The following is a 25,385-nucleotide window of genomic DNA, read 5'->3' on the forward strand; positions in this document are numbered from 1 at the left end:
AGCATGTTTCCAGCTTATATTTATTTTGCATTTTAAATAGCTAATATAAATATTTTGCACATGTTTTCTGTAAAGAATGCAGTTTGGAGTTTGATGTGCCTTTTTAAAGATACCCTGCCGTATGTTGTGTAATAATTGCCAGTCTGCATTAGGAAAGACTTCATGAAGAGACCTAAAAGTACTTTGTATAACACCAGAGTAGCTCCTTACAAGGGTAGTTTAATGTCTCATGCAGCCTTGGCAATGAAGAATGCATATTAATGTAATTGGTACACTAATATGCATTCTTTATCTGTGAGGGGCAAATTATTATTTATTAATCTTTTATTTACACAATGCTTCTTACAATACATATATTCAAGCGGTATGACAAGACTAGAATCGACAGACTAAGACAATCCCATGCATTAGGTGGAGAGCCCTGCCTACAATCTTGAGATAAAAGTAGTCTTTAGTAGAAAAGCTGTCCTGCTGTCTGGCTTACATGCCGGTTCTCGCTGACGGGAAAGCGCTCACGTTGGAAGCAGTGGGATTGCGTTTTGCCCTTTATACCCACTGGAGTGTTTGCCCAAACAAGCACTGGAGCTGGCTGATGGCGCGTCTAGCGCACAAGTGCAAGAATGAGCAGGAGATATGGTCTGCCGAACTCGTTTCCTACAGGCCAAGGAGCGGGTGGAGGGCGGAGCCGTGGCAAATTCATGAACGGGGAGGGGTTTCTGCTAAATCTCTCCATGCCTTTCCAAGAGGGGAATTATTTAAAGGGACATAGCCATCAAATTAATTCAAGTGCATATATATTGGCTGGATGCAAAAGTAGTCTATCCATAAATTCTCAACTATACTTCTGCGTGAACAACATTTATGTAAAACACAGACTACTACATCAAGCATTTTATTTATCAGAGATTTTTCTTATTTCACGTCAATTACTTGTCCCTGATTACCTTCAGTATCAGCAGAGAGTGCTTTTTTTCATCTGTTTGCCCTTATCAGCGTAGGTCAAGCAACTGATGCCTGCCTTTTAGACCCCCTGCTAATTAAAATAATTCCTTTCCCCGTGTTAGGAGGAACCCGCGCTGTTCACTAGTCACTGCTCATAAACTAGAAGGGCCTAGTGAATGCGTTCTTCACTGTTGTCTGCGCACAATTCCTTGTATTATCAAGCACTTAACCGATGATGACTCCACACGTTAGGTTTATGTCATAGAAATAGGGCCAAATTTCAAACATTGGCCCAGAATCACTTTTTATAGATGCGGTATGCATTTCAGAGATTAAGCTAATGGTAGATTGTTCATTCTTTCACATGTGCAATTTGTAGTATGTGTGTATGCACTCCAGTGTTAAACCTGCTTTAACTGTGGAGTGCAGGCTCCCAGGTGCTATGGACCAGGGACTCTCTACCTTTTTGCAGAAGGTTATGCCAGCAGAGGTGTTTTTACATCATGTTGGTAACTGTAACGTTAATATGTACTGTCATAGCAAATTAGCATTTTTCATTGGTATTGAAGCAAGTGTATACTAGTGCATGTCTTGTTCTAGGACAGATACACACTGCGTGGAAAGGTGGCACTCTTCGTGAATACCCACCTCCAACTCAACAATAGTAACAAGCATTAAGATCCATCTGTTTTTGGCCGAACAGTCTTCTGAATGCCTGCGTTCCAACCTTCAGATCACCGCCATCATTTCTTACTAGAACATCAAAGCCTTGTTATTAATTCAAAGCATGTATTACTTAGATTTCCTGCAACATTTACCAGCACGCGGAGCCTGAATATACTATCTGCGTTTTTTCATCTTTTCATTTACAGTTCCTTTTTATGCATTTCAAGTAGTCATTAAATGGAAACTGCCTGTAAATCCCGTGTTAGAAGGTAACCGGTTCTCATTTGGCCGGTAAGCTGGGCTTTTTCCTGGGAAATTAATTTTCCAGTTGATTAGTTTTATTGTGGCTAATTTCAGTGTTTGCGTAACAGTTTATTCATTTTTACTAATCTGCAATCACTAAATATAACGTAAAAAGTTTTATGTAAGGAAAAACAGTTAATTGAGTGTTTGTAATTTCCTAGGTAAACGAGGCCTTTTGCCACTCTGGAAATGTCTCGTTCGGATGCTGCCTACTTTATTATGTTACTTCTTTTAAAGCCAATGTGAGATCCTCTCATTGTTAGGATCCAAAGGCTGGATGTTGGAGATATCTAAATGTCCTCTTGATGTGTTTAATAACGGTTCTGTATAAAGTGGTTGGGTGCCCGAAACCAGGGGCTCTGAACGAAAAACATGCAATCCCGGCTGTAAACTCCCTATTTACTGTTTTAGGCTTTGGCCATCTCATCAGGCGCTTGCAGTAACTTTATACATGACCGCTATAAAGCTCAGATAACCCTTGGATGGACCACAGAAAAAAAGATCCTTTGTAGAACAGTTTTGGTATTTCCTCTACTTGATTCTGGGGCGGAAAAATGAGCCCAACTTGTCTAAAGCACTAAATGTCTCTAGGAGACATTTGACTGTCTAGTCTGCTCATTTTTCCTGATTTAAAGACCATGAACTTAATCAGTCTTTGGTCTTGTGTCAGGTTCAGGATAGCTTTATGCCGATCCCATACATGTTTAAGCTTCCTTACTGTAGTATCCTCTTCCACCCCTGATGGGAGGCTGTTCCACTTATCTTCCACCCTCTTAGTAAGTAAACCTTTATTTTAATTAAACCTATACATAAAAAGTTCATTGAGATATATATTTAGATTCTTCTAATGTAGAGACTTAGGTGCCCAGATCTGTTTTTTGGCATGACCTGTTTCCCAATCGTAAGTAACTGTTTAGAATCAAAGCCGTAATTGCTTGTTAAATTCTTTCAGAATACGACGTTAAGCACTCTCCATTTGTTGTAACGTATTAAAGTCTTGGTAAACCGGTTAGTTATGTAACTGTTGTAATATGTTCTTGGTAATACCATAATATAGCGCTACCAAATCTGCTAGCGCTCTATGAATACGCTGAAATAACAAGGATATACCATATGCTAAAGAATTATTGGAACATTTGGGATTATGTCCATACCTAATGATTTGAATTCGAGGACATAAATTACTATGCCCCATGTAACAAATCTAATTGTGTCTGAATGTGAAGGGATAGGAAAGTGCCCCGTATTAATGGAGTAGGGGTTAATAGCGGCCCCCAAGTTAGCTATTATCACATTTTTTTTGATGAGTTGTATTTGAAATGTGTTGTACAGGATAGAACGTACGCTATTTGGTAAGCAAATAAGTAACGGTTCTTTATGCCGTGAGCCTAGTTCATATTTGAAGGAAAGACATAGGATAATATATTTGAATGGAATCGTGGGGTATTTGTGCAGCTGTGTGCGTTTCTAGGTTTAAAATGGTAAATAGTTCCTAATCTGAGGGGCCGTGCACTGTATCCATGTCTAATGTTTCTGTTCGCTCCAACACTTTCTGTTCATCAATATACAGTAGCATTTATAATCGTCTTGTTTGCACTAGATGTTCCCGATCGCTATTGGACTGTACATTCTTAACGGGAGTTATGATCTCAGTATGAATAATCCATAGGATCTCCTTTATCCCTCAGCATGATTTATATGGCTTTACATCGTTACATTGCATCTCTGTATGTAATATAAAAGGAGAATTTGGGTGATTAGTGCAAGGAAGATCATTTGCCTGCAGCCGTGCAATGCTCCAGCTCCGCCATCTTTGCAACAAGAACTTGCTGGTGTTGTCCCTTCGTAATGCGTAGCGACAACGATCCCCACAAACGCCTTGTTACTGTTATGAATGCATTAACCCCTTGGTTGTGATTCTCTCTAATGTATGGTCAATAGTTGGTTAGCAAGGGGATAGAGCAATTGCTTTTATGCTTGCATGTGTTGGATAATGCGGAATCGTACGTAGGAAGTGGTCCCATTGGGACACAGATAGACATTGTCTGCCGTGGTGCTTTCAAAGCTTTTGTGAAGTAGTAGGCATTGGACTATTTCTGTAAAACTGGCTGCCTCGGTGGCAGTGTACAGAGCATGAATACACGCCATTCCTAATCAGATCACACCGTATCTTGTAGCTGTTTCCTGATCACACCTTGAACATTTTACCTACAATGTAGCTTCTCTGATTATCTTCTGATTGTGAATATTCACTTTGTCAATCGTCATAGCCCCGGACTAGCTTTCTGGTTTCCCTATATGAGCGCTCCCATCTTATCCTGCCTTAGAAGAATGCTCCTCTTTTGTCTTTAACATTTGTGACCCTATATTTGGCTCAAGAAGCCATTAGATACGACCATGAGAACCGTGTCATAGGATCTGGCAGCTGAGTTTTGGCATTAGCCGTTTTGTTTGACCAGATCCCGCTACGACCCATCCGGTTCTCTGTACTTTAATCTCATTGCTTTAAATTAGAAAGCATATTATACATACTGTATATGTAGAGTAGTTAATTATAGTAGACTTGGATTCTTTTAATTGCGAAAATGCTCATTTTCACCCTTTTCCTGGGTGTTGTACATGCGGACTGATTTGTCACCCACCGTGATGACATTTAAACTGAACTTGGACTAACTTTCCCAAAAATCGTTATTTCCAGGGGTGAAATCTGCGTCCTTTTTCATTATATGGCCCAATTGGAGCATTGGGTATAAAGGCATGATGTGCTGATGTCAAGACAATCCCTGAATTATTAATGTTCTTTTTCCATGCACTGCTTTTATATGGGTGGATTTAACTGTGACCTGCCTTATGACCCCGCCGCGGCTTAAGGCACTTGTCTTAATCTATAAGGAAGGCTGGGGAGAGAGGCCGATCATTTACTAGCTTTGTGCAATATCCGAAATATATGTACCTGAAACACTAGCACGTCGTGCTCATCTTTATAAGATTAATAACTGAACACATAAAATGCACATTGTATTGTAAATGAGACATTAATTTACAATACCATACAATGCTCAGTTAATCTAAAGTATTTATGGAGCGACAAGAGTATAATTTTTTAATAGCAAGCATTTATATATAGCAATACTATGAAAAAAAAAATATTTTGCCTTTCTGCCTCGTTTTCTTTAACTAATATCAGTTCCAATTATTCTATTGGTTTGTATATCATTTTTTATTCTCATGAGTGTATATACCCTGTCCTGCAATCACGTTTTTTCCTTATTACAGCTATGTAACCGTATACTCACAGTTTTGGTGCTTAAGATTATTCATCTTGTTCATCTGTTTTCTTTAATAAAGGTTATTTATTTGAACCAAACTCAATTTTCGGTCTGTTATTTACCAGAAGTATTGTAGTTTTTGTGTGCCTATTAATTATCATTTGTAATTAGACTATTAAAGCACCAATGTCAGAATTTGTGTCATACTTAAGAAATAATTCTACGTTTCAGATGGCGACATAGGTTCTAAAACCTTTTTGGGTTTCTTATTTTTTTTTTTATTATTTATTTATTTTTTTAAACGAAATTACAAGCAACCCCCTTGCAGTGCATATGACACCAACATGTTTAAAGGGACACTCCAGTCGTCATGTGCATAATATTCCTTTTAAATTTGAACGGTTTAAATATTCCTTTATTCCCTCCCGGGTATTTTTCGATGCAGTAGATGTGTTTGGTCACACAGATCATCTTGCAGTTGACTTTTATCTTTAAAGGGACAGTCTAATGTCACTGACACTCCTACTATAAAAGAATACATATAAAACTACTAACCCTCAGTGTTTCCAGGGGGGGGGCACTTATCTGATGCAGAATGTTCGGCCATGGTGCACAGTATTGTTTTTTTTTCCATGATCAGACATTTCTTGCCACGGATTGGCTGCTTAAGCTGTCAGTCTACGGCAGTAAAGTGTTCCAATAAAATCAATGAGTGCGTGTCCTGATTGCGTGACACTGCTTGGCTTCTGATTTAAAGCTTTATGTCCAGCCTCAAGTCCGTCACCCTGATTATTGCGACCTGCTTGTAAATGGCTGCATGGGACAAATCCATTTGTATCTCCATGTATGGCCATATACAGTCGGGGTTCAATGACCCATATGGACCAACGATCTTAGGATAACCAGGGAAAGTGAACACATTGTATAGCATCGTATACTGGATTTTTGCAGGCGAGTGGTTTGTTGTAAACCTTCCAACCTTGTGTATAGAACGTTCAGAAGAAATCTTGCCCAGTTATATCATGTAATTTTTTAAAAAAAAGGAATATTATTTCTTAATGGTTGAAAGTGAGAGTTACCTTTATCTGTTAGGTAATAAGGGTATGTGGTGCTGATCCATGGCAGGACCACCAGCTGTCCACCCCTCTACTTACCTTCTGAAGGGTCCCTTCCTTACGTATCCTCTGTGCTGAGTATTGGGTCACAGCCACTGAGGCTATCGTGGCTCAACCATCCCATTAGGAAGAAACACACAAGGGAGGCTGATTTCATAGACATTGAAAGCCTCGTTCTTTAAAGATGAACTGTCTTCTACAGAGGTTTGAGTTGCGTTACGCACCGTTAGGGAGGACGAGTAATTGTTGGACACTGAGAAAAATGTTCTACCAGCGGAACACAATAGCTGTCTCCATCTATTTGTTGCTTCTCAGACTTCAGTGTACCTATTAAAGATGACTGATAAATCAGTTATTGCTATGGCTGTTTTCAGAAGAAGAATTTTCTTCTAATAAATAAATTCACACTAAGACAGAGTAAGAAGCCTTTTTTTTTTTAAATATGTGACATCCGTTTAAAAGAACTGTTAACACCTTTGGAGAAGCAGAGGGAAGTAAAAGGCCCCGTTTGCACCACAAGGTATTAGACCCGCTGTATAGGTAATTATGGATTTACATAGAATTCTCAATATATATGCAGTTTATAGAAGACGTTTGGTTCCCAACCACACTGGCACCAGGGACAGACACGTCTAGCACTTCCGCTGCAGTGGACTAAAGTTTTCCATCACGGCTATTACATCACAGATGAGCCTAATGATCCCCTAATATCCCCCCAAAACAATATAGACATTATGATTGAATTTGTCTTGCTGAACATATATTATATATATCCACTACTTTAATTTGTATATCTTAAGGAAAATGCAGGCTGCCCGGTTACAGAATCTCTGCCCACCACTCAGTAGAGGAACCAGAGCGTCATGGGAGTTGTAGTCCACCACAGTTGGAGTACCAAGCAAGTGCCTAGCCCCGGCCGATACTTAATATTCGCATCCGTGTCGAGGTGGGGGCTGTGGTATAAGTAATAATTGTCTTTGTTAAGTCCGTTACTTTTTTTGGGACTCACGCTGATTATTAATGCTAGTTCTATGGGGCATAGATAATGTAAGAGGGGTGGTAGATAAATGGAACAACCTACCAGCGAAAGTGGTACAGGTTAATACAAATAGGGAATCTAAACATGCTTGGGATAGATATAAAGCTATCCTAAATCTAAGAGAAGATCAACGACTGATTTAAGATCTTTACATCAGGAAACATGGGCAGCCTAGAAGGCCGAATGGTTCTTATCTACCATCAATTAGAACTATCAACCCGTGTAAATGTTTTGATGCATCAAATACCCCGTCATTTTCACGTAACGTTTCATTTGTTTTCGTGCAGGCACAAGGCAGGTCCTTTTTTGTAAAATACTATTTTTTATTTTTTTTTTAAAATAGTTTTTTCTTTGGAAGTCGTATGGCAAAATAATGGTGTTTTTGGTTAAGGGTTGAATACGATTGAGCTTTCCTATTGTTATTGCTGTCGTTCTTTTACTTTCTACATCTCGCCGTCATGGTTAAGGCAGGATTTGCACAGGTTCGTTACTCCACAGTCGCTGGTTTTCTGAAGGTCTCACAAGGGTGACGCCAACGCAGGTGGATCTGTCATAAATACTAAGTGATTGAGTATATTATCTGTGCTCACGTCAGACATGCCGAAAACCGCTGGCGGGGACTTGAGGACCTTGTGAAACAGCAACAAAGGGTTTATTTACTAAAGGGAGAGCTGTTTCAACTCCCTCACCTCGCTATTCATTATGAAGGGTAGCACTGGCAGGTTTCTCCTGCAAGAAGGTTCGAGCTGGCCCTGTATAATACGTAATTTAATGGCTGAGGAGACTGACGAAATCTCACAAATTTAACTAATACATTATGCAGGGCCAGCCAAGCTCATAATGGATAGTAAAGTCATGGAACCAAAATCATGACTTATTAACCACATAATTCAATTCTTCTTATCTTAATATATTAAATATTCTTGGTGGGTGCATCAAGACAGCCACGAAAATCTCCTCATGTTGTAAGAGTTGTCAGTCATTTGTGACGATCCATGAATAAATCCCAAAAAGGTGTTCTCACCCTTGCCGATTGTGAGGTTTTTAATAGTACATTACATTTTATACAGACCCCGCTGTACAGAGATAAAGCCAATTAGCACCAGGGGAGGGCAAAGCTAGTCCTGGACTGGGGACCCCTAAGCCACGCTGGCACTTTAAGGCCGGTGGCTGCCCATTGCCGTTCATGTGGCCGCATGTTACAGTTTTATGCTCTTGCAGTGTGTGGCTGCACAACGCAGGGCCCAATTTGCCACAGGAGCAGCAGTGTTGGTAAGTAAGTGGCCCTATCAGCCACGGGCCCACTAGGCATTTGCCCAGTGTGCCAGATAGACAGTCCTGGCCCGGTTATAGCCCTGACACTGGTTTAGTTTGAGTACAGACATGGCTCTTTTCACGTATTAAGGCTCTCCATGTGTATTTCCAACACGCTCTAGCATCGTAGGCTGCTCTATGAGTTGGCAGCGGTCTAGTAAAGCGACCTGACACAGGATGTTCTTCAAGCCGATGTTTATCACGTCCAGATCAGAGTACGAAATAATGTCATGATACGGACAGTCCCTTTAACACTAATCCAGATTCCCTCGCCTAACAAGATTAGTCTCTCCTGCAGGTAAGCGCAGGATCCCCACTAATGGCACTTTGATCAAAACAACAGCTGTTATCAAGCAAAACAAAGGGATTTCTGGGATTAGCATATTACGGGTTCCAGTTCTTCCTACAGCAACAATAGGCTTTAATCCCGCATTGCAATCTCCGAAACATACAGCCTGTACCCAGTAAATGAAGGGGCTAAATAACCACACTTACCCACTATCTAAAAACAGTCCCTCCCGTTAGATCAATTTAATGTAACACCCACCCTCTGTGTTTGATCAATTCAAAGTATTAACCTCCCTCTATCGGTATAATCTGAAATATTATTAAGAACAAACGAAATTCCTACTATCTCTTACTACGTACATTGAGATGCATTGAACGTTCAGAAAAGATGACTTCCAAAATACATGAGTAAACATTTTTGCATTCATTTTCAAAACAAACTTATATGCGATTAAAAGTCTGTATAATAAACTCTTTTATAGACTCTGCTGCGAGCTCTTTAATTATATATTATATATATATAGTCTCACGGGGACTCAGCTGCCTTTGGAGTTGGCTTTTACAGTATATAAGAAAATGAGACCATTAGAAGAAAAGAAGAAAAAAAAAAAAAGAAAAGAAATTGGCATTTAAACTGAAATAAACAAAGATCTATAAGGAAACCTGACACTGGATATTATATTAAAGAGTACCAGAGTGAGCTTCATACAGAAATATCTTCCAGTAGAAAAAGGAAGAACTTTTTTTTGTTTTTTTTTTTAGTGTTTTTTTTGTTGTTTTTTTTACAACTGGTCACGGTTACTAGTTTCGGTTAAAGATGCGTTCTCTCTCACGCCTGGCAAGGTAAATTAGTAATGCACTTTTTTTCTTTTCTTTTCAAACAGTGCAAAAATATCCTGAGAAAATGTTCAGATTATAACAAAAGTACAAGGGGCATCTCCCATCGCTAAGTTTTTGCACAAAACACTTGAAGAAGTGAATTCATTTTAAAAAAAAAAAGAAAGAAAATAAAAAATACGGCAGGGGGAGAGGGGTTGGTTTATGAAAGAAAAAAAAAACTTTTAAAGAAACCAAAATGTTTACATTTTAGGTCTAACAAAATCCACTGGTGGCTAATTTGAAATCAGTTAGCAAACCAGAGGTGGATTGATTCAAACGTCTATAAATAACCATCTACATTGAGGGCCACCATGTAAGAAGAGCTGGCACTGAATGTGTTAAAGTTCATTTATGGCCAATAAGGGAATAGGAGGTAATTTGTAATTCAAGTTTTATTTTAATTTCCTCTCTGTTAGCTAATAAAGCAAGTCTCAATTTCACACTTCAGCCAACTGGGAAATTTGCAAATAGACTCTGAAAGGAGTTTTTTTCGCCCCCCCATTCTGGTTTTGTGCAACTCGGATGCAGAGCCCGTATTCGTGCCGTGAAGAGAGACAGTGCATCTTTAAAAGGGGTTTCTAGCTGCACTCTATCAACTTGGCGAGGCTGTCTCGCAATTCAGTGAGTTCGAAGATTTTGCCATCCAAGATTTCTAAAAGCGTCTTCAAGTTATTGCGAAATTCTTCTTGCTCGTTCTGACTTTTCTCCAAGCGTTGCTCGAAATCCGTCAGCTGCCCTTCCAGATCTTTGTTCCGCGTTTCAACCTCCTAGAAGTTTAAGGGGAAAAAACGAAAACGTCATTTTTTTTCTTTCTTTATATATATATATATTGGGTGATTCAGTTAAAACATGAATAAAAGATTACATTACAGGAACACATTTTTGGGATGAATTTTTTTTTTTAAATAAATACATACAGAAACATAGACTTTGCAGGCAGATAAGAAACATTCAGCCCATCTAGTCTGCCCATTTTTCCTCAGACTTTAATCAGTCCTTGGTCTCGTCTTGGATTCACGATAGCCATATACCGATCCCATACATGTTTAAATTCCCTCTCTGTATTAGCCTCTACCACTTCTGCTGGGAAGCTGCTCCACTTACTACACACACACTAAGCCCAGACAGATAAGATTCTTACAATCTCAGAGGTTAATTTGATTGACGGTTTTGAAATCTTGATCCTTGCTGACTACCGCTGGCCCTGTGCTGGAATTCTGTGTGAATTTGTGAAATTAAAATACCATTGAAGATGTGTAACTAATCGGCAACAAGCTGCGGAGAGACCGGCTTTTCTAATTATTTTAAGTTGCCTAATTTCCCAGTGCTTTATATCAAAGCTTTATTCTAGGTCAATTAATTAAAGCTTATCAACGTGTCATATAGATATATATATACACACATATATATATATATATTCACAACTGCTGTTTCTATAATAGCAATGTTTGGATCAACACTACAATTAGAATCTTATCGCTCTTTATTCACTTTCCTTTGATGAAATACTGAATCTGCATAATTAGGAAGATACTACATTTTATGCTAAGCTAAGCATTTTGAAGGTCGGAAGCTAAGATGGAGATGTTCTCCACTGTGTGATGCCACGGAATAAAGCCGTCATACCCGGGAACTGTCATACCTGCATTCCCAGGTATGCGTACCATCTTGGGCTATCAGCTGGCATGAAATGGGCAAGCTTTGAGTAGAGGTGACGTTAAATGATAAGAATTGGCTATTGTATAGGAATACATGAAGCAAAGATAGTTGAGGTCAGACATGTTGTTTTGTACCTACAACGGAGGGAAAAGAGAAGGACATCTGAAACATTTGCCATTAATTTGACTAAATGGTCTTCATCCTTTCGTTATGACAACCTCATTATATCCAGAAATTCCACAGATCCTTCTAGATTGTATTATTAACAGCATCGGTTTAAGAGGGTGGAAGATAAGAGGAACAGCCTCCCAGCAGAAGTGATAGAGGTTAATAATGTAAGGGAATTCAAACATACACGGGATAAGCATACGTCTATCCTGAATCTATGACGAGACCAAGGGATAGGTTTGAGTCTCTACAGCAGGGAAAATGGGTAAACTAAATGGGCTGAATGGTTCTTACGTGCCGTCAAATTCTATGTTTAAATCCTCTGGGGTGGAGGGTAATTTGAGGGGTTGATATCGCATTAGGTACTGGCTTTTGGCCGCCCAGGTTAGGGCAGTTGGCCAGTTGCCAGATGGAGGTTCTATACCATTAGAGTTTACATCTGCACCTTAGTACTCGCTATAGAATTACTTAAAACTCAGTATAGTACATATGGATATTTAACTATTTTAACATTTAAAGTCCCAGCGTATGTTACACAAAATGAATTTACAGTAGAGCTCACCATTTTTATTATTATATATATTTCTATAAACTAGCAGGAACTGAGTATTAAGATTCTCTGTACCTATTAACTTTGCCCACATACCACTAGTACCCTAAAGCCACTTCCAGCCATACTTCAGAAGCGCTTCCATCGGGTGCGCTAGTGATAGTAGTAATGTATTCTATGGGCAGACGAGGTATTATGCTTTGGACATATCTTGGCTGGCTTTAGCCATTTTAAACTACAATGGAACGGACATCGTGCTGTCAAATATCCCAGTTCTGTTCTGGTGATCTAGCAGTCTGCCCAGTCCTCTGCCAGAAACACAATGGATGCGGCTCTCATGCTAATTCACAGTCTAGACATCTACACAAAATGTTGCTTCCGCTATTTTTCCAAGGTTATCTTCCTGTTTTATCTTTGCTGGACTTATTCTTCCCTGGCATGGGTAACATGTCGCACAACGGACACTGAAATGATGAAGAAAATGTCAAAATATATTCTGATACCTCTAATTTTTGGCTCACGGAATCTCTCTGATCTTGTAGCTCTTTTGCATGTTCAATTTCTTCTTTCATTCTTTCTATTTCCTAAAATAACAACAAACAAAGCGTGAGAGCGTATATTGCCAAGAACCCCAACCGTCACAAAATAACCAAACAAAGCATCAAACATAGAATCTTTATTTCGGCATTCTTTCATTGCCATGAAATCATAGCTCTCCTCATTCCCATCCGATAATACGCTGGTGCAGGCTAGTCCAACTTGGACTGGCTCACTCTCTCAGAGGCAGGAGCGCAGTGGGGTCACATAATGTGACGTTACATGATCTACTGGTAATAGAGCGGCTGCTCACACACTGTGTAAACTGCTATAAGGAAGAGCTTCAGGAAAAGTAAGGGTGTAATGTGATTGATAGAGTGAGGTGTGATGGTGGGTGTGTGTATGTGCAAGTGTTAGTGTGTGTAGGCTGGTATGTATGTATACATGGGAGAGGACATGGGGCTTGGGGCCAGTCAGATGTACTGCCCCCCCCAACCAGAAGCTGCCAACCCTCCCCTGCTGGCCTAAATTGATGATAGCTGTAGACCAGGGCCGCAAACAAGCCAGGGATTCTGTGTGTCCCTGCCAGATAACAAGTAGTTTAATGAATTTCTAATTCAGATGTCTGCTCTCAAGCTTGGGTATCCAATAACTTGTGGCCTGTTTAAGTCCCTCTGGGACTGGGGTTTTGCACCCTTGCTGTAGACCAAACACATGATGTTGCAGTGGTCAACTACAGCATGTTTTTCACATATTCTTTTGAACCTAAAACATTAAACCTTTCAATGTCACAGCATACGACAAACAGGTGCTGTACATTTTAAGGTATTTCATTAATTTCCCTCATTTGCAAGTGACCTGGGCCAGGCCTTTGTGAAGAATCTTGGGCCGACCCGGAGAGGCTGGAATAAGTATGTGTGTGTGAGTATGAATGTGTATGTGTTTGTATGTGTTGAAGTATGTGTGCCAGTGTGTTACCAGGTGAGGAGGACAGGCTTTACCTGCCCCTGGACCGGAAGGTGAGATCTAATAATGGTTTTCTTAATGTGGGACACACTAACATTTACAATCATGGGCTTTAGGTGTACAATTTACACAAATGGAAGACACCGGGTCACCCTCTAGATATTGATGAGACATAACACTCATGACCCAGTTTTGTAAATGTATGGTGATTTCAACAACTGATATAGAACTACTTTCTACTTATAACTCACATGGACCATAGATTTAAAAAAATTGTATACCTGGGAACTGTACAGATTTTATCTTAGTAAAGGGGTGCAGTATTTGACCATGCCCACCCCTAACCTGCTTTATATCCTACTGGAACAGACAGAGCTCAGGGTAGCCAAGAACTCCACCAGAATAGACAGAGATCGGGGTAGCCAAGAACTCCACCAGAACAGACAGAGCTCAGGGTAGCCAAGAACTCCACTAGAATAGACAGAGATCGGGGTAGCCAAGAACTCCACCAAAACAGACAGAGCTCAGGGTAGCCAAGAACTCCACCAGAACAGACAGAGCTCAGGGTAGCCAAGAACTCCACCAGAACAGACAGAGCTCAGGGTAGCCAACCCTGGAAAGTTCCCCCGTATGCAAATTAGAACTCTGAGGAATCAGTGTGATCAAAACAGGGCACAATTAAAACATACAGAGCACTGGGAATGCAAAATACCTCTTCTTTCTTTTTCAGAGTAGATTCCAATTCTTGTATGGTCTGATTTAATTCCGTTTTATGTGTTTGAACTGCGTTGGCTTGACTGCTTAGACACTCCAATTCACTCACCTGTATAAAAATAAGATCAAAGTGATTTATTTATGAGAAAGATGTGCGTGCTAACATAAAAAAAACAAAGCCTGACAGCCCCATGAAAGAGTTTCTCACTAAAACTATCAATTACTGTCGGAAATAAAATGTTTATTTTTAATGAGAATTACGGCGCACGGTACATAATGCAGTGTTTTACATACGCTTAAGATCAAAGGAAACGTGATGAAGATCCACATGACTTGAAATCTCTTTTTTTAACAAGCGGAAGAGGTATCGTAATCCTGGTATTACAGATAAAAATTACAAAAGATTGAAATACAACATTAAAAAACGGAAGGGATCAATATATGCCAATTAATAACAATTAAACTATGCTTACTTTTAAGTAGCTCTTTAAAGATTTTAAATGTCTGTTTGAAGCCTGTACAAATTCAATTCCAAATCGATGGTAATGATATTTGCCACTAGGATGTGGCATTTGCTATGTATGAAAAATCTAGGAGGAATCTGTACAGCTGCCATCTGCCATCTCTGATTAACAGAGGAGTAGGTGTTAGGAAAAACATTAAGAGAGACATCACTAAGAGCACCCAAAAAAATCAAATCTGTAATTAAAAGGTTTAGATGCAGGGAAAAGCGAAGAAAGAAGATTAAATAAGGCACAGGCTATAAGGACATTTTAATGGACTATATATGTGCTTGTGGGCTGCAAAATTCTCAGTGGGATGCATTTTGGTGTCTTAGGGATTCAAGTTGTAATTAGGACCATTTTTAACAGTAATTGGGGCCTGGACAAGTACTTAGTGCCCCCCTCAGACCCCAGTTTGCATGGCAAAATAAGCCGAAGTCTCCCTGCGGGGTGTACCATAGCAAGCTTCTCATACACATACAGACACACACACAGGAACATCCTTACATACACACACTAACATGCTTACTTACACTCACACACACAGTCAAACAGTAACATACTTCACACATACTAACACACACATTTACACACACAGTAACAAACCATCATACTTACACACATATATACAGGAACAACTAAACTTATCTGCAAAATAACAACACAAACTTAAAAGCAAAGTTCTGACAAAATAAAAGTATATTAATTGTAATTAGAAAATACATGACTATTTTGCTTTTCTGACCAATTTGCTAAAGCGTATTTGCTTAACACACTAGAGAGGTCAGTAATAGTTTTGTTGGAACAACACCTTTAACACAAACAGGCGTTTAGAGCAATTACAAGCCTATACACTATAGAATGGAAGCCTTTATAAAAACCTTGTAACTTGTTAAAATTGTAAGATAATAGCAAGAAAGAACAGGATTTTCTGAACAAATATTGGAAATCTGCATACGAGAAGTATACCGCTGCCCAAAGTATCCCTCCATTTGCTGATGGGTGTAATTGTGCGAATGCGTGTATATATTGCCTACAAGTTCTATAATTCTATATAAGGCTCTAGCATCCCCACAATGTTCCTAATTTGCAGAAGTGGCTTTAATCCGTAATTACATGTCTTTCACTGCTCTTGATGCAGCTCTATAGCCCCTGGGTGATGGTTGCAGTTAATCAATAACGTGCTGTAATACGAATGGTATCTAGGTCAATACATTACCAAAGCAGCACTAATGGCCATTGTTTAGTAACCTCATCTATTTGCAGATTTAGCATTTGCTGTATTTTGTTTATAGCTAATGTTAAAACACATTTAAAGGAAAGCTGGAAATATAGAGTAGGGATCATCAATATACTTAAAGTTTGCTGTTTGCGCACAGTTAATAACCTTCCATCTAAGGTCCCCCAAACCTGTGAAATCTTATTTACATTTTACACTAAACACTAACACTATATACTTAACACCAAAAAAAGCCTGCTAACTGTATTAACTGATTAAAATAAGAATAATAGATCAGGGACGTCCAACATGCCAAATGAATGGAGGACATCAAAGTGCGGCCAGCATGAGATCTGCAGCTGCAACTGCACCTCCAACCAGAACAACACCTAGGTGTAAGAGGGAGTGCGACAGCCTGAGTTGGTGTGTGAGAGAGCATGAGTAAGAGTGAGAGAGTGTGAGTAAAAAAAGTAATGAAATGCAAAGTAAAATGATGATGAAGGGAGATACTGTGCCACCGTCAATGTCTGTAAAGTCGTAGGGGTTATGCTGTACCTACGTCTGTGTCTAGCTCACAGTATAATGGTAGGAGTCCAGCAGGAGAAATGCTGTATATGTTCTCTTAATGAAAAATTAGTGTGGCCCATGCGCACAGATATTTCTGATGAAGCATCCCACTGCAGGAAAAATTCGGACACCCTTGTAATAGATGTATTACCCCGGGGAAAGGTATCTTTCCCCGGGGTCTTTTGCTAAGACCTGCATGATTTTTCCTGCATTATCTTATCTGCATCCTGCTGTTATCTGTCACATTTGAGATAAAACCATAACTGAATCCAGTACACATGATGAGAAACCTCTAAAAGGAACCTAGTGTAACAACATCCACCATAACGCATAGGGTTTTCACTTGTGACAGCTATCTTGGTTACGTTTCCAGGTAGTCAGGTGTTCTTCAGAATGGCAACATTTAGGCATGAGGGGGTTTTAGTCCAGAAGGTAACATACTACACTATATGATAACATGAGGACCTAGGTCAATCAAGAACAGCAAATACCAGAACATCAATCTACAGGAGCGAGAATCAATTAGAACTTGGTTTACCTTCTCAAATGTAATTTGTAATGTCATTTTCATCTGAGGGCAGAACATCAGTTTATGACCAGTAATGTTTGAGAAAAAGGCCTCTCTCAGTTCGAAAAGAAAAAGAAACTCTGACAAACAAGTTGTACATAGATGTAAGGTCTTGAATAATACCAAATGCAATGGATCTCCTTTAAAAGGGGGAGAGGTAGATAGTGAGAAAGATTAGTAAGAATAATGAAAAAAATAAAGAGTGTGAATGAGTGAGAGAATTAATGAATTAGTGTGTGGATGAATTGTGTGAATGAGTGGGAGTATGAATTCATGTGTGGATGAATTGTGTGAATGAGTGAGAGAATTAATTAATGTGTGGATGAATTGTCTGAATGAGGGAGATAATTCATGAATTTGTAATAATGCATTAATGAATATGTGTAAATTATTTGTGTGAATGATTGAGAGAATAAATGATTGTGTGAATGAATTATGTGAATTAGTGAGTGACTGTAAAAGTGTTTGTATGTATCATAGATGTATAATTGATTTGTGGAAAGGCAAAGATGGCACAAGCAGGGTGTTTGAGCCTTGGAGACCAACATGGCACATCTTATATATTGGCAGCACGGTCTAATATTTATATATATATATATATATATATATATATATATATATATAAGGGTCTTAGCAGGGTCTAATATTTAAGAAACTGCCAGTTCAGCTGTTATTTTGAAATCATATTTCAATCATAGTCTTTACTTCAAAGAGAAAAGTACATATTATGTAGTTAAAAATGCAAAATAAAAATAAAGTATGCAAAGTAAAAATAAAATGTGGTCACCCTATTAGAGTTACTTGTATGGGGAGGGGCTTTATCAGGAAAGGGGCCCTGTGTGGTCTCAGTCCGTCCCTGATTGTACTGTATGGGGCGTGCTGGTCTCCCAGTATTAGGTTGGCCAACAAACCTGGCTGAACTCACCCCCCTCATGTAATGTCACCCCCCCAAAAAAAAAAGTTAGTGCTCAGATGCAGTTATGCAAACGTCCACATTTCTGACATCAGAGAGCAGGGACATTGTTCAGTTCAGGAGAGCTAAATTATGCAGTTCTGGTGAACGGGACTTCTCTCCCAGAACCAGTATGAAACAATTCACAGACAGATACAATCTATCTACACTGATTTTAATTAGTAACATGGCATCTACACGTAATACATATTAGATTTCAGACAAGCAGATTATATCATCACATGAACTTTTTTCAGTCTCCTCTCCTATTCACCTGTGTACAAAGTTTGAAAAGTGCTGTTATCACCATGGCAACCAATGGAACGGTCCAGACAGATGGAGTATTATATTGATATATTGATAAAACCAATTAAATTCATATAGTGGGGGTGCGGCCTATATTCCCGGGCGCCGGGCAGGCAGCGGGGTTAGGATACAGATCCCCCGCAGCGGTGCAGGGGACCTGCATCCTACTCTCCGATACGCTCAGACAGCCACGGGGGGGGGGGTGTCGTGCACGGGAGGTTGTCTAAGCGCATCGTCCGCACGATGCGTTTTACCACCCCCCCCGGGACTTACTGGAGCAGACTCCCGGGTGTCTTGCGGGGCCGGCGGGGGACATCTACGCAATACGCGTATACAACTTCCGGTGCCGGCACATCAAGTGCCGGCACCGGAAGTTGTATTGCGTAGATGTCCCCCGCCGGCCACGCAAGACACCCGGGAGTCTGCTCCGGTAAGTCGGGGGGGGGGGGGCAGAGGAGGACAGTGGTAGCATATCTCGGGGAGGGAGGACAGTGGTAGCATATCTCGGGGAGGGAGGACAGTGGTAGCATATCTCGGGGAGGGAGGACAGTGGTAGCATATCTCGGGGAGGGAGGACAGTGGCAGCATATCTCGGGGGGGGGGCGACAGAGTGGCAGCAAAACTTTTTCTTTAAAAAAGCACCAAACTTTTAGGGTGCGGCCTATATACGGGGGCGGCCTATATCCGAGCCAATACGGTATATACGATTTTTACAGCACAACTCCCATTATCAAAATGGACCAACAAACATACAGCTCAGGAAAACAAGTTTTGGAGGTGACTCACTTTGACAGTTCCAGGCGGCACTACATGCATGTTATTTTATTTATTATTTTAATTTATTCCATATATACAGTTATGAATATATTTCATCAGCTGATCATCATCATGTTTCTTACGCACAGTAATCTGTTGTGCAGAATCCATTGCCCCATCTCTTATAGTCTTGGTTTTACCTACATCTCCCATAATGCACTGCAGTCCATCCAATAAGCCTGCATCACCTGGGGTCAGGAAGCCTACACACAATCATAGTTATTCAGCTGGGCTCTCTTCCCTGTTTTACTACGCTGGGAAGTGATAAGTCTGTCCCGTTTCCTGTGGATGGAATATATCACAAACCGATAACAGCATGTTCCCAACTGCTCGGGGATGCAGGGATCCAATGCCCTTGCAAGATGTCGGTGCTCACCCGTTTGTGGAGACGCTCTGCTTCCTCCTGATACGCAGCAAGCTGTTGTTTCCATTGTTTCACATTGGCAGTAGACTCCAGCAAGGCTGCTGTGAGCTTGGCATTGTTTCCTTTTAGCGTAGCCAGTTCTGCTTCCCAGTGCTTGTTGATGGCAGAACTGCAAGAAAGGAGCATATAACATGAGACCCGGTTCTGTTAGAGATAACATTATGTGCGACTGCTTTATTAACACGAGTAAAAGGCATTCCACAGCTGATGGAACAAGTATAGCCCTCATCCTGCCGTTACTGTCCCGAGATTATGGCCGAGGGTCATAGAGACTGTACTTCAGCGAGCACTTAAGGTCTGCAAGTTGCACACATTGCTTACAATAGATAACCTCTGACCCTTTAGTTTTAGATTATGACCTCTTGTTCTAACATTCTCCTGGCATGACAGTGTGTAGCCCTTTTATTAAGATTTATTGTTTCACCTACTCTACTGAATGTAAAATGTAGATTTCTTCATATTTTCAAAGGGGAATACTTAATTGTCATGTGACACAACTGCAGAATATGATTTTTGTTACTTTATTATATTATTATATATATATATTATATTATAATATATATATTATATTTTTAGATTTATTATTATATTAAACCTTCAGTGTAAATAATACAATGGCAGATCATCTTGTTTTCTAAACATGCTAGACAGCTTATTTCATATGTTATCTAAGTTAAATGGCACTTTTTTAACTGTTTTATGGGGTGAAACAGCTTCTATAGACTTTTAATGTTGATTTTTAAATAAGAAAAGAGGAGAACAGATTCACTCTCCATTTAAGTGTAACGACCAAAGGAAAAAATGAAGAAAACTAATCTTCTATAGATAATAGTGAATTAGTCAAAAATCACCATTTTCTAAAAATAAAAACATGAATGAATCCTGGTGAGTTTTACTTCCAGCATCTCATTGCTTTAAATTAATTAATTTAATGGGATACTTCATGCTGCTAGACCATAAACTCACGCCATTCCATGTTGAAAATTGTCATTAGAATTAATGCAAGTCATTACGGAATTGCTAGCTAGTCCTCTGCTAAAAATTCCCAGCCAAAGGCTATGAAAGCACTGTTATTTTCTGCTAAGTAGGTCAGTTATGAAAAATAAATCCCAGTGGTTTCACCATATGGAGCTTTTTTTGGCATAGAAGAAAGGCATGCAAATATTTAAGCTTACCAAAAATGAGATACAACATATGAACAAGCAAATGATTTTATCTATGACATAATGACGTCTTAAAAGCATGATTTTATTTTGTCATACATATATAAGCTTGTAACTATTTTCTTCCCTCAAGAGAATTGTAGATAAACAAGGATGTAGGAACATCAGAAGCAGTGGTGTAACTAAAGGGGTAGCCACTGTGATGGGGCCCGAGGGCGATCCCTGCGACCTCTTGTTCTGTGTCTCCTTGTGCTGGTTCTAAGCAATTTTGACGTCACGTGACTCTGTGGTGAAACCGAGGCTGCTTGCGCAGTATGCAGATAGCGGACCTAAAGCTGTAGGAGATGTAAGGGGGTGCGTGCGGGAGGGAGAGGGTATGTAAAAATGTTTGTGAGCATGAATGCCTATGTATAAGTGTATGTGAGCATGAATGTCAGTGTATAAGTGTATGTGAGCATGAATGCCTATGTATAAGTGTACGTGAGCATGAATGTCTATGTATAAGTGTATGTGAGCATGAATGCCAATGTATAAGTATATGTGAGCATGAATGCCTATGTATAAGTGTACATGAGCATGAATGTCTATGTATAAGTGTATGTGAGCATGAATGCCTATGTATAAGTGTATGTGAGCATGAATGTCTATGTATAAGTGTATGTGAGCATGAATGCCTATGTATAAGTATATGTGAGCATGAATGCCTATGTATAAGTGTACATGAGCATGAATGTCTATGTATAAGTGTATGTGAGCATGAATGCCTATGTATAAGTGTATGTGAGCATGAATGTCTATGTATAAGTGTGTGTTAACATGAATCTGTATGTGAAAACAGTTGTATGTATAAGCATTAATGTGTAAGTGTTTGTGTTTTCGGATAGATCTGTTTGTGTAGGTGTTTGTGTGTGAGCATGTATGTGTAAGTGGAATCTTGTTAGTTAGGTTGGCAATTTGTTGGGAAAAGTGGGAGTTGTAAAAATAATAAAATAATATAAAAAAATGCATTTATAGTTTTGTGTTCAAAATGCCCAATACGTAGCGTGGCGGAGGCTTAGGCCATTCTGTCATGAGATTCAGACACAGCCTCAGATAGTGAGCAGATTATTAATTCCTTAAGCAACAGTTCGGGGGGCTCTGCTACCAGCCCGCAACCCTCAAAAGGAAGCGTACAGGCTCTGTGCCTATGGCTGATAAAAATCTGTGGGTGCCACAATTTTGTGCAACTGGACATACCCCCATTCATGGCAACCCCAAGCATCACAGAAAATATAACGGACAGTCAATTTGTACAGCTCTTTCACCAATTCATTTTTTAAGGCTATTGCTGCTCAGACAAATCTTTATCAGCAGTACATTGCAGCTAACCCTACCTCATATTATCATAACTGGGAAGGCTCCAGGTAGCCAAAGCTCAGAAGTTTCCAGGTATGCATATTATACAAGGCAGCAGATCTGGCACCCCACTGACAGATCCAGAAGTTTTTTGCTCTTTCTGGTGATGGGTATTATAATGAAGCCAAGTATACTTTAATTTGGGTAATTTGGTATTTGGGTAATGTTACCTTCTTAAGAGGAGAACACGTGTACTTTGATTTGATATCACATCATACTTTTTTGTCATACAATGTTGTGAATCCAACTTTGATATACTTTGCCTTTCTTTACTTATTTGCACCTTATCCTCACTAAGCAGCCTTCCTTCTGAAAAATCAAATTTTCTTATGTTTCATCTACTAGACATTTATATAAAAGCAATAACTTTTTATTTGCACTTCTGCAATCACAATTCTGCCACATTGGTAATAGATTAAAGGCTATTCAAGAATCTCAACTGCAAATCTTATTCCCATCATACGGGGTCTGATCACAAAATGCCTCATTATATACAGAGGTACAGCTACATATCAGATAAGACGCAGTCTAACCATTAACGCAAGCCTTCTCAAAGCCATAATCACTTCTAAACCAGTTATTATAGAGTTTTCAGGACTTATGCTTCTCCTGTTTCCTTGGAAACCATCATAGGCAAACTACACACACAATCAACATCACTTATAATATATATATATATATAGATATACACATTACATTACGTTTACATTACATTTATTTATAACGCGCCGGCAGATTCCGCAGTGCTGTTACAGTCAATAGAACCATTTCACATACAAAAACAAACTGGTGCAAAGGAGAAGAGGGCCCTGCTCTTGCAAGTTTACAATCTAGTTGGTGGTTGAGGGGGAAGTGAGACAATAGGAGAGGACGGCTTGGATGGGTATGAGTTGATCTGGTTCCGATGATGTGTTGAAGCTGTTGATTGTTCAGATGGCTTGATTATGATGGTTTAGTAATTTTAGTGATTGTGGTCTCGGTGGAATGCTGTGGACAGCTCAAGATTGTAGAGAGGGAAGCAAAGTATTTGTGGAGAACAAATAAGTTGATAATAAGTTAATCATTCCAGCAGTTCGGATGCCGAGGGTTGAAGGGAAACTGGACGATAATTTGATGGGGTTGGGATCAGTCAAGGGTTTGTTTAGAATGGGTGAAATGATAGCATGTTTAAATGGATGGGAATATACCAGAGGAAAAAGAGAGATGAAAGCTATTTAGGTTAGAGTTGGAGTAAGGACACTAGCGAGGGATGGTAGGAGATGCGAAGGTACAGGGTCCAGGAGGCAGGTGTGAGGTGGGAGGACGAGAGAACCTCAGAGACTTCAGTAGTGGTGACTGGACTGAAGCAGTTGAGGGTGGCTTGTGAGGAGGAGGGAGGTTGGCATACCATATGAAATACCACATGATGGGGAGGATGTTATCCCTGATGGTGTCAATTTTGTTTTTAAAGTGGGTAGCAAGTTCTTGGGCAAAGAAGCTGGCTACACTGCTACACACAATGTGCAATTTAAAGCTCTCTATTAACTATAGTATCTTATAATGTAATAGCTGGGAAAGGCTGTCACATAAGGAAAACATGACCACATTCTCTCTATGTCAAATCCATGTTATTTTTATGCTGTACGTTTTTTGGGGGGATTTATTCAAAAGAGAAAGTTGTGGTTTTAACTCTCACTTCACTGTTCATTATGAAGGGCAGATACTGGCACATTTCTCCATTGTGAATATCTATGCTAAGCCTGTATGATGCTTAATTTAATGTGTAAGGAAACTGTGAAGAAATTTTGCTAATTTAACTATACATTCTACACAGCCAGCCAAGGTTTTTTCGGCAGGAGAATCTCACTGGGTTTGGTGCTTCGTGTATGTACAGTGAAGTCAAGCTGAAACACAACTCTCCTTTTAGTGAATAATAGACCCTTGTGAGTGTATCAGAGGGTGTTGGGTATTAAAAAGTAAACTATTTTAAGTAGCCTGCATGCTGTAAATAGAGCCTAGGCTAAAGCAGTATTATGAAATAAACTAGGTATTATAGCTAGTTCACTATCAATACTGTAATTGTTTTGGTAGAAACGCATGGGGAAATAGTAAAGAGCCTATTTTTTTTGCAGTTCCATTCTGGCAGAGATGGGATTTGCAATCCATATATACTCAACTCAGCAGGTAAGTTTTCCAAACATCTTGGAGAACTAACCACAGTTCTTCTGTGGATTTAGACAGCCTCAGGTGCTTCTTTCTCTTCATGTAATCCCAGACAGCCTCGATGATGTTGAGATCAGGGCTCTGTGGGGTCTCATACCATCACTTCCAGGAATCCTTGTTCTTCTTTACACTGAGAATAGATCTTAACTACTTTGGTTTTATGTTTGTGGTCATTGTCATGCTGCAAAATAAATTTAGGGCCAACCAGATGCCTCCCTGATGGTATTGTATGATGGAAAAGTATCTGCCTGTACTTCTCAGCATTGAGTGGACCATTAATTCTGACCAAATCCCCAACATAATTTCCAGAAATGCAGCCCCAAACTGGCAAAGTGCCTTCACCATGCTGCCTGCAAACACACTTGCACTGCTCCCCAGCCCTTCAGAGAACAAACTGTCTTCTGTTACACCCAAATTCAATTCTTTACTTATCAGTCCAGAGCATCCACTGCCATTTTTGTGAACCTCAGTTCCTGTGTTTTTTTGAAAAGTTGAGGCCTTGTTTCAACAATGGCGGTATGGCTTTTTGTCTGCAAGTTTTTTTGACCAGACATCTCCAGACAGTAGATGAGTGTACCAGGGTACCACTGTTTTCTGACAATGCTGAGCTGATGGCACTGCTGGACATCTTCTGATATACAGATTTCATCTGATGCACTTGGTTTCCTTCGCCAACCACTGCGGCTAGGATCCTCAACATTGCCCTTTTCTATGTACTTCTTCAACAGAGCTTGAACAGAACATCTGGAAATCCTTGTCTGGCTGGGAGAAACAGTGCTCATGTGCATGTGCTTAATTTACTAAGCGATCACTTCTAGTGATTGCTACAGAGACTCCTCAGAGGGCCACTATGTAACTGTT

The 25,385-nt window shown here is 39.7% G+C and overlaps 1 protein-coding gene across 3 annotated transcripts in view; it reads right to left on the bottom strand.

Moving 5' to 3' along the window:
• Positions 1-9,995: 9,995 nt before the first annotated feature.
• The window catches only part of HOMER1 (homer scaffold protein 1), a 49,047-nt gene continuing 33,657 nt past the window's right edge, over positions 9,996-25,385 (bottom strand). For all 3 annotated transcript variants that reach the window (XM_053447993.1, XM_053447994.1, XM_053447995.1), the window contains 4 exons: positions 19,717-19,873; positions 14,408-14,518; positions 12,696-12,776; positions 9,996-10,582 (listed from right to left, as the gene is read on the bottom strand). In XM_053447993.1, coding sequence (XP_053303968.1) covers positions 10,394-10,582; positions 12,696-12,776; positions 14,408-14,518; positions 19,717-19,873 — 538 coding nt within the window. In that variant the 3' untranslated portion in view covers positions 9,996-10,393. The remainder of the gene's footprint in view (positions 10,583-12,695; positions 12,777-14,407; positions 14,519-19,716; positions 19,874-25,385) is intronic.

The sequence above is a fragment of the Spea bombifrons genome, chromosome 1 (assembly GCF_027358695.1).
Source record: "Spea bombifrons isolate aSpeBom1 chromosome 1, aSpeBom1.2.pri, whole genome shotgun sequence".
NCBI lineage: Eukaryota > Metazoa > Chordata > Amphibia > Anura > Pelobatidae > Spea > Spea bombifrons.